Source organism: Montipora capricornis, chromosome 10 (genome assembly GCF_036669925.1).
Source record: "Montipora capricornis isolate CH-2021 chromosome 10, ASM3666992v2, whole genome shotgun sequence".
Taxonomy (NCBI): Eukaryota; Metazoa; Cnidaria; class Anthozoa; order Scleractinia; family Acroporidae; genus Montipora; species Montipora capricornis.
The window spans coordinates 57,856,178-57,866,177 of NC_090892.1; the positions used below are offsets into that span (position 1 = coordinate 57,856,178).

Genomic DNA, 10,000 nt, shown 5'->3' on the forward strand with positions numbered 1-10,000 from the left:
ATACACAAACTCAGTAGCTTGATGTTCATGAGATCCTTTTGTTAGAACAATAGACACTAATTAACAACAAGTAAATGCGCTTGCGTGTGTTGCTTGTGCTTATACCGGTACTTGCGTCGCTAGTGAAAACCAATCACGTAGCACAGCACCACAGCCAGATGTGTCGATCTTATGAGGCAGATGATCTAAGGAGGCCAGATGATCTTATGAGGCCAGATGTGTCTATGTGTCGATCTAATGAGGCAGTTAAACTGGAGTACCCAGAGGAAAACACTTAAGTCAGGTTGAGATCAACTGGCTGAACTTCAGCCCTCATGTGATTGCTGGCAAGTGCGGTTGATAACCGTTTTTCCAGCGCGACTCCCTGGCAAGGAGTACAGCACGGGTTATTTCCAAACTGTCTACCATTAAGATATTAACTCCATCCAACTGGACTTTGACTTCGTTGATCAGATGGGACTGAACACGTATTTCCTCTGAGCAGGTCGTGCGACGACAATGGCCTTTGCGCAAACCAGACGCAAACTTGTTAAGGCCAAGAGAAATTAATTAAGGACACGTTAAAGGCCCATCTTCAACCGACAGGCATTGCGTGCCGCGGGACAATTTTCATATATGAAAATCCTGCCAAAGCTGAAATTCATCCAACTAGATCGCTACGATAAGCAATGCGAATTTCCATAACAAAAACAAACGGTCGAAAAGCCTGTTGGTTAAAGGTGGGTCTTTAAGGCTGCTGCCTTTGAGTATGCATTCGTCGTTATGAAAACCAGTCTCAATTGTCCCAAGCGACCGTTTTTGTCACTTGGTTTTTCCGTTTAGTGTTGTTTCCAGCTGTAAACAGTGTCTGGCTTCGTCAAAGAACTGTGGAAAGTCATAGCCAAAACTAGAGCAAACGATGAAAGCACATGATTAATAATAAACGTTCCGCCTCTTTTCTACATTCAATTACCCTTATTTTGTTAATTCTTCTTGCGACCTATTTTGGCAGAAGGTTGGCTCTGTTACACCCTTTCTCAGTTTCGCTGCATTTTTTGTTTTTACCAAAAAACATTAAAACATAAGTGCACTCGGAATATCGTGGGAATGCGTAAATAGCAGGCCAAAACTAATGAGTTTTCAACATTTTTCATTATTTATCGTATGGTAAAAAAATTACCCAAATCATGATATTAAGATTTCGTTGTGGTATTTCGCATGGATCAAGGATCATTGTCATTCTTGTTCTTTTCAGGCCAAACGGATAATCCCTGTCAAGTCCATCCTCCAGATATCTTAAACCAGTTGGCAGAAGCGAAGTGGAAACTTTTACAAGAGGAAAGGTTAGTTTATGCAACATACTGAGGAGCAAACTCTGGCATTGTATAAATAACTGCTTTACACTTTGTCTTACGAACGAACGAAGAAAGAGATCCGAAGAGCTTACAAAGATTTTTTGACCGCATTTTTGCCGCGCTAAATAGGAGCGCGAGGTAAGCTATTGGAAGGCGACACCTAAAAAAAGGGAGTTGTCAAACTTTCGCGCGGCCAGAATGTGAAAAAAATCTGTAGAGTGTTTATTGCTTGTGCGGGAATTCTTGCTCCACTGCAAGCTGTTGTAAACGAAATTAATGAATATCTTAGTGAGACGACACTCGGAAGAAAAGTGGATGTTTCATGGCGTATCACTTACACGTGATTTTTTCTATTTATTCCAGGAAACAGTTGCTACAAGAGGGAAAAGAAATAGAACTTGAGGTTGTGAGAAGAGAGACTTTACTTCATAGCAAACCAGGTAATAGATCGTTTTTCAATTGAATGTCGAAAGTAATTAGCGAATTGCTTTGGTTTTTTATTACTTCACTCATTGATTGGTTCAAAGTTCTCGTGCCACTTTTTCAACCAATCGCAGGTGAAACCAAAACCAATCGTGGCTCGTGCGTGCACGTTTTCCCGCGCTTTGTGTCGGCTACGTGTAATTACTTCAAATTTTGATTGGTTTGCTGGATTGTCTCCGTCCTTTTTTAATTGGCCAAAGTAATTACTTTGGTTTTGGTTTTACGACACTCGATTGAAACTCACTCTAAAACAGAGAGAGTTGTGTTAATCCCATGACTTTGTTTGTAGCCCGCCGGTTTATTTTTTCTTCGTGAATTTTGCAGTTTTGAAACTTTGGAGTGAAATGGAGTCCAAACGGAATTCTATTTTAATTTCAACCTTTTCAGTTGTATTCGTTGTTTTGGACACATGGTTACTTTTTGCAGCTTACTTCTCATCTTGACGTATTTTATGTCTGTTTAATGACAGTGCCGATGTCTCCGAGCAAGTGGCCAGAGAGAATTTGGTTAATGAAAAACGACCCTGATTCAAAGTACGTCTGTTGGTTGAAATCTGATTATTTGTGCAGGAAGTCAGTCACTTAGAAGCCCCACGCATACACACACACACCCACACCCACACCGTCAAAGCGTTGCGTGACGTCGGCCCTAGAGGCTTTGATGTAGACTGTTTGGCAAGAAAGGGGACGACCGATCATTTGGCTGTTAAGCTCTTTAATATGGTTTGCTTTATTATAGAACGTGTTTTCTGTCGTCTTTCTCAGCGGGTTTTACGAATTTTGTAACTCATTCTGTTCTTTCAAATGCTTCATTCACCAGAGTCAATAAAGTAGCTGGAAGCAACGAAACAAAATATTCATCAGGTTGGTCATACCTTGACAGTTGAATTTTAGTTTTTTTTATGTTAAACAACAACACTTACATATAACTTATTCTATTTTTGTTTTTGTCTGATTTTTTTTTTATTTTCAGAAGTATCCACATTAAGTGTCCAAGATATATTGGATAAATTTCGATTAAATGGGATGCCTGTGACACGCAACCTTTGTCCTTTGGGGCTTCTTGTAAGTTATCATCATGAAAGCGAAACTTGCTATTCTGTCGATTTTCCGGAGTCTACTGTTGCCTGTCATCCTTCGCTAAAAGATAACTTTTGTTGCTGTTTCTGATAATTCATTTTTTAGGAGGGTGGTTTGGTTGATAAACATGTTCAGGTGAACAATGCCAAAAGTAAGTGTTGTTTTGAACTAGTCCGTAAATGCCGATACTTCTCATTTGTCCTTGCCCCATCACTTTGAGATGATGGGGCAAGGCAAAACCACTTTTCCCCCAAAAATATCTAGCAGTAAGCGTTCTAAAAATAGATAATAATTATACGGTAAAACTGATGGGTTGCATTCCATCACAGATCGAGACTTAGGGTAACAGGGTTATGAACTATCTGCGTTCTTGTTCCACTTGTACTGTCAAAACGTTCTTTGAAAATTGTTATACTCTAAGGCGATTTTCTAGCTGTGTTTTCCGTTTACTCAAAGTTTGATCTCTCTACTAAAACTCTTAATTAACCTCCTTTTCAGGCGTTGAAGACATAAAAGGAGAGGACTACCCAGAAGCTCTTTCGGCATCGTATCACGGCATTGAGTAAGATATAGGTTGTTTACCATTTACAAGCAGAAACCGGTTGGTACTAGGTTTGTTCAAATGGTAAGCAAAAACTCCCGATGGGAAATTTAGTTGGGATCGGGGTGGACCATTTACAAAATCCGTTCAAGGTTACCGAGAGAGTCTGGAGCGAGGCAAGCAAATGGTAAACACGTTTTCCGTTTGGGAATTTTGGACAACCTTTCAAGAAATCCCGTTTTCTCCGGAAATTGTCCGTTTGGGAAGACCAAAAAAGGCTTACCATTTACATTCCAACCGAAATTTCCGGATTTTTGTGGTAAATGGTAAACAACCATAGCATTCAAGCGAAAGATAGCAGTGATCATCGCACTTACCTCGACAATTTAAGCAATTGTCTCTTATAGACATCTGAAAAAATCCAGGTGGATTCAATGAACGGGATTCGAACCCATGAACTCTGTGATACCGGTGCAATACTCTACTCTGTCAACCAAGCTATGAAGCCACTCAGATGTGAGCAGGTCAATTGGCGAGGTTCACATGTTCCCGTGAAAGGACTGATTAAGGAAAAAAGTGTTTGGAAGAAATGTCTCTCCTTCAGTAAGATACAGACTCTGAAGAGGACCTCTGCTCAGGTATTCGAAACGTTAAGTCAATGTGTCCCACAACAGTCCTACATTCGCCGGGACGATCATACTTCACTCACTTATAATAATATTCCTGGGTTCAAACCAATTTCGATATAGCCTTTACTATATGCAATTCAGTACATTTCTCGGCTAATGGTTAAATTTGCTGACTAATCTCAACGGATAAATGCAAAATTATTTTGAATAATCTTTTGTCAGGTACTGTCTGGATGATCGTAGATCGTTGGCAAAAGATTCACAGCTCTCATTGCTGCAGTCTTCACATGTTAAACTGGAGACATTTTCTTCATACGTATCAAGAGACAAGCAAGCGGAAAGAAGACTTTACACGCGCTCTTTGAACAAAGGAACGAAAAATATTAACCAGAAACACAATCTGATGAAGCTTACGGTTCCACTGAATAGAACAAAATTGATGGCAACAACGACTGTTAAGACTGCACTTGCAAGAAGGTAAGAGCCAGAGTGTGCCGGCGATTATAGGAACTGATCTTCATGGTTCTTTGGGGCGGTTCTGTGACCAACGACCTCTTGAGATTTGCAAGAAGCACATAGGCGCAGTGTTGTTGCAAAATTTCCGAGTCTGCGCCGAAGAATGGGAAGTCTATGATCCGCTAACATTTGGTATGAAGCCAACCACAGTCGTAAGAATTAGTGCTTACTGAAATGATCGCCGTCTCTCGGGACGAGAATGCTGGAGAATGGTTTTGAGAAAATATTTGGGCGTGAATCAAGGAAAGATACACACGATTTCCCGAACCTGCTCCAAACGTTATTCTCCCGTTGTTCCTTCCCAACCGAAAACCATCATTTAACTTATTTACCCTGTGAAGGTCGTACTGGAGATAACAGTAAAGTGTAGATGCGCGCATCCCTCGTAAAATTTAAAAGTGTTCCACTAAATTTTGGGATTTGTGACATGAATTGCTGTAAATGGCCTGTGAAGTGGAATCAACTTTTTTTGGTCCTCGTGCACTGCATGGTTGAATTTAAAGTGCCTCAGATTTTTAAGAAGCGCGCCTGAATTCTGATCAATGAAAAATGCGCTGTATAAATAATACGTAAGCAAATGGATGTAAACAAACATTTACTTTGAGCGCAAGGTTGCGGAAGTCGAGGCCACACGGAAACTAATTTGATTCCTTCGATTTATGCGGAGTCTCTGTTTTGTAGGCCGCTTGTCAAGAGGAAATCCCCGTTAAAACAAAACCTACCTGTTCCAGTGAAACGAAAAAGAGAAGAATCAGTTGAAGGTTGGTTGGTATATTCCCATCTTGTACTGATACGGAATGTTAGAGTGTTTGGGAATGAGTACAAAAATTTGAGGAGGACAAACACATACTAAAGGCAACCCAGTTTACCCTCACGGAGCGTCTAATTCCACAATAATTGCGCATCCGAACTCTTTCGCGCGGTTCCCTCTATTATGCGTTGCACTTTCCGTCAAACATTCGATAGCTCTCAGCATCGCAGTCGTTGAATTATACCTCGCAGTCTAGAACCCATTTGGAAAGTTTTCTTTTCACCCTCATGGGAAAAGGAAAAGGAAAGGAACTTTATTTAAGTGTTTAGTCGATTTAGCGCTGGAGCACTAATTGGGGACACTGTAAAGTGAAATTAACAATCAACGCAAATTAAGTCAAATGTTGGTTTTTGAGGAGAGGGGAAACCGGAGTACCCGGAGAAAACCTCTCAGTGAAGAGAATAGAACCAACGAACTCAACCCACATATGACGCCGAGTCGAGGAATCGAACCCGGGCCACATTGGAGGGAGGCGAGTGCTCTCACCACTGCGCCATCCCTGCACCCCATGGGCCTGGGAGATGGTTAGAGTACAGTCAACACCTCCCAAGTGATTTTATGTTTATTGCAAGACCCTTAGTTTTTCCACTTTTAACCCACTTATTGAATGATTTAGAGACTAAACATGGTGGGGCAAAGGAGGATACGAAAAAAGAAACACGATCTGAGAGACACAAGAGGGTAAGAACACATGACGTTGTCACTGCAATGGTATTTGACATTTTTTTCAAACACTAATGTAAAATGAAAGTCTTAATAAACCCGAACTGAAAAGAATAACAGCAAAAGAAGCTAGAAGGGACAAGACGATGCACGGTACAGGCCACTTCGGAATTGTACTGTAACATAATATTCTTTGTTTGTCCCCCCAAATTTTGGATAAGCATTGTTTCCAGTTTCTCTTGGGACTTTATAATGGTCCCAAGAGAAAACAAAGACAATGCTTTTGCAACATTTGGGAGGACAAACAAAGAGTCTTATGGTATTTCCCAAAGTGGCCTATATATGATGCACGCTGACTTCAATAAGCGTCACGAAGTGTCCCCTTGCTCCTTTTTCCATTATCCCGAAACTTCCCTTCAAGTCATGAGGATTTTATGTTACTTTTTTTGTGTGTTAGAAGTTATGTACCGCAATTTTCACTCGAAATAGCGCCGTCTTTTGAAGTCCATGGGTTAAAAAAGGACTCTTGTGGGTGCATACTTTTCACCAGTCCCTTACGTGCTTTGTGAAAATAATTTTTGTTTCATTCTTAATTGTCCACCACGTCATCATTCTGTTAAAATTTCCGCAGTTTCCTTGTTCCCTTTCTTTAAAACTCATTAAAATCAGCTTTTTCCGGTCAGCCGTAGTTTCGTGTTCCTGTCGTTGTATGAGGCTGTATAACGTTTGTAAAGCCTAGGTTTCACTAGCGACGCAAGCGCAAGTGCAATCATAGGTAGCTTATGCTAAGTAAAAACGAACGTTGATGTAAAGGCCAGGCCAAACGCTCGCAACATTTCAACGCAACATCTTGCAACATGTTTTGTACGGGCTGGCCAAACGCACGCAACATTTTCAAAATTTTCAACGCAACATGTCAATGTTTATGTGCCCCAGGCCCGTGGCGCGCAACAAGTGGACCTAGCGCGCATGCCCTAGTGCAACAATGTTGCGTGAAAGTGGCCAAACGAGTATAACATCATGCAACATCCAAAATGTTGCACGAAAAATTTGATCCAACATGTTGCCACATATCGCAACAGGGTTACCAAACAGCATCAACATCAACCGCTGCCTCCGCCATTTTGTTGAAATGCTCAGACGCGAAGAATCTGGAACGAGTACTTTAACTGGACAGACATGGCCAGACGTAGCAGATGCTGTGTTTCGTTTCCACAGAACGCAAGCACAAGGAAAAAGAACAATTTTGTGCCTGCGTCAGCCGCGTTTTCACGGTGAAAGAACCGGTCTTATGCTTGTGCTTGCGTCGCTAGTGAAAACAAGGCTTAAGTAAATTTTTGTGCTGTTACGCTCAGTGGTACTTTGTTGTCGATTCCTTCGTGAAACGCTTTGAAGCAAATTTCTGGCCCTAATGATTGTTTTACTACGTTTGTTGCTCTTTTTTTTTTTTTTTTGTAGCGCTTGCGTCAAGTTGTCCAGAAAACACTCAAAGACAATGGTATCGACTCAAATCATACTTTTTACCAAGCATGCACAGACAGGTTGTACTTGCTGTGCAAGAGTTTTCTCAAGGTGAGTCTTGCTCTTCTCGCGCGGAAGGACCTGTACTTTGCCTGCGAACCTGTTGCCGATGCAAATTGCAGAATTTGAGTTCGCCACAAGACAAGTGCTAGTTCAATGTTTTAGTGACTAGCAGTAAAAGGCCGGGAACTGAATGGAGTACTGAGAGGAAAAGTGGTGGGGTTGATAAGACCAGCAGCTCCTGACCTGGAAGCGTTTCACTCTGGTTCAGAGCTGGGTGTAACGTAGGTCGTGCATTTTCCCGCGCGTGCGGCTTCGATCTTATTTTTGTCCATATTTGGGCATAAAATTGGTGTCCTAAAATCCCCAGCTTTGTTCCAAGGAAGGAGTTGAAAGTTGCACGCATCATTCAAGGTCACGTGCTTCTGATAAGACCTAACCTTTTTCTCGGGACCAACCCATTTGAAGAATCGCTTCAAGCAGTGCACTTTTTTTCTACACGTGCGAAGAGCGCAAGCTGTTTTGGTGGTCATGAGCGAGTCAGCTTGTGGCCAGTTGCGAAACTCACCCAAATTCCCTCGAGGCTTTACCACTATTTCACGCGCGCTTACATAACCCGGCTATATAAGGCGCATTTAGTCGAGGAGCACTTGTTTATCTCAGTATGTAAAAATAGGAACCTTTTTCGTGGAACGTTTTGAAGTTATACACGGTAGCTTTTGTTCGAGTCATCTTAAGTGGATAAACCAAAGGCAGCGTTTTTGGGACCAAACCCAACTGAATTTTACCCTGGGGGTTGGGGGAGGGGGCCAGTAAACATCAGTCTATTGAATGGTGAGCCGGCATTTTCCATTTAAAACATTAGAAAATAAGCTTCACCAACGAGGAGTTGTGGCAAAAATAATATACGTTCAATTCATTTTTTTTTTTTAATTCCTCCTAGGATCTTCGTTCCTCTCATGGACTAAACGACGAGATGAAGAGACTGGCGAAAAGTAACGTTCATCAGGTACAGCAATCTTAAAGCGTCCAAAACTACATATCGCTAATTGTTCATTCTTTTCGCCTTCTTGAAACTTGACTGAACATGCCTTTATATTGCGCATCAGTAAGGAGTTTTTTACCATCGAAGCATGCATAAGCACCAGTGGCGTACTGATCAGGGTGCCTCTTGTTGGGACGAAAAAACTCAGACGCGTCAAATGAGACTAAATATAATGTAGGCAAAGTTAAAACATAGTATATAGAGGGACTGGTTAGGAAACCTTACAGCCCGCCCCACACTAGAGCTATCAGCTTAGCAAAGTTTCACTCGTGACTGTCGACAATTTCGTCCCCAGAGGCCGCGATTCTTTCGGTGAGCACCAAGAATAACCTCTGGCTGGTTCCGAAATACGCGCTGTCTCTCTGGGGGTCTATTTTAATAATCGTTGAAAATTTCTGACATTGCGCACACGAACCGGAAGTCCGTGTTTCGCGGACTTCCTGGTTCGGAACCATGCAACCAGAGGTCATTATTGTTGGTGCTGACCGAAAGAATCGTGGCCTCCTTTTCTTTTAAGACGACGCAAATAGGTGTCAGGTAAAAGGCCGCCATCATCATGGTTCAAAGGAGCGTGGGCGGCATTGGTGTGCATTGATGGCAGCGCCAGTTGGTGGGGTAATTCTAGAATTACCCCTACACACCCGCGCTCTAACATTGAGAAGAGTTTTACTTTTTGCAAAGAAAAATCGGCTTTTAATGCCCCTTCAAACGAGTCCCAAACTAACGTTTGGTCTGTCGGATATACTAATGACCACAGTCGTTGCACGGGATAGACAAAACGGCGTCAGTTCAATGAGTGTAATTTTGAGCATATAATGCTTCTGCTTCAATCTGCGGTGAAACCCAGCTTTTAAGTACTTTGAAAGCACAGAAAGCTTGGTTTGGTGACCTGTGAATGGATTTTTCTCCTCTATTTTAAGGAAAAAATGCTCTTTCTTTACAGGTGATCGAGTTCGAGACGAAGAGAACATCAGCGTCGGAGAAGACTTAACTAATTTATTGAACAATTCCAAATTGTACATCTCACACCATAAGACAAAAATATATTTATATTTCCGTAGAATAATACGCTTAATAACTGCAATAGGGCAAATTTATCGTTGCAAATACCCCATAGCTATCTCCGAGAAAAAGCCGTAATCCAATTAAAATATTTACTTCTCCCCGTTGTCGACCGGAGTTGCAATGATTTTGTTTTCACTGTACCAGTCGATGCTGAATTTGAACACCTGGTAGTGCAGCATGTAATGCTTATCAAGTCTTCCTCGAGGCAATGTAATTATTGCATTGCCGTTCGTAAGCGCCTGCGATCATTTACTTATGGATCATGCGCTACATAAGTACTTAATTTATTATTATTATTAGCCAAAGAAGGCTG

The 10,000-nt window shown here is 41.6% G+C and overlaps 2 protein-coding genes across 5 annotated transcripts in view; one reads left to right on the forward strand and one right to left on the reverse strand.

The window, feature by feature from the left end:
- The window catches only part of LOC138018898 (mdm2-binding protein-like), a 34,581-nt gene that overhangs the window by 24,024 nt on the left and 557 nt on the right, over window positions 1-10,000 (forward strand). For 2 of the 3 annotated variants that reach the window (XM_068865570.1, XM_068865571.1), the window contains exons 15-27: window positions 1,235-1,322; window positions 1,698-1,774; window positions 2,287-2,350; window positions 2,637-2,680; window positions 2,790-2,881; window positions 3,002-3,047; window positions 3,395-3,458; window positions 4,289-4,543; window positions 5,264-5,343; window positions 6,010-6,074; window positions 7,515-7,628; window positions 8,521-8,586; window positions 9,566-10,000. The exon at window positions 9,566-10,000 is cut by the window's right edge and continues 557 nt beyond it. In XM_068865570.1, the coding sequence (XP_068721671.1) occupies window positions 1,235-1,322; window positions 1,698-1,774; window positions 2,287-2,350; window positions 2,637-2,680; window positions 2,790-2,881; window positions 3,002-3,047; window positions 3,395-3,458; window positions 4,289-4,543; window positions 5,264-5,343; window positions 6,010-6,074; window positions 7,515-7,628; window positions 8,521-8,586; window positions 9,566-9,613 (1,103 nt within the window). In that variant the 3' untranslated portion in view covers window positions 9,614-10,000. The remainder of the gene's footprint in view (window positions 1-1,234; window positions 1,323-1,697; window positions 1,775-2,286; window positions 2,351-2,636; window positions 2,681-2,789; window positions 2,882-3,001; window positions 3,048-3,394; window positions 3,459-4,288; window positions 4,544-5,263; window positions 5,344-6,009; window positions 6,075-7,514; window positions 7,629-8,520; window positions 8,587-9,565) is intronic. The other variant, XM_068865572.1, reaches the window with a different exon arrangement.
- LOC138018896 (phosphorylase b kinase regulatory subunit beta-like) overlaps window positions 9,604-10,000 on the reverse strand; it is a 45,129-nt gene continuing 44,732 nt past the window's right edge. For both annotated transcript variants that reach the window (XM_068865568.1, XM_068865567.1), the window contains exon 34: window positions 9,604-10,000. This exon is cut by the window's right edge and continues 664 nt beyond it. The gene's annotated coding sequence lies outside the window, so the exon portion shown is untranslated.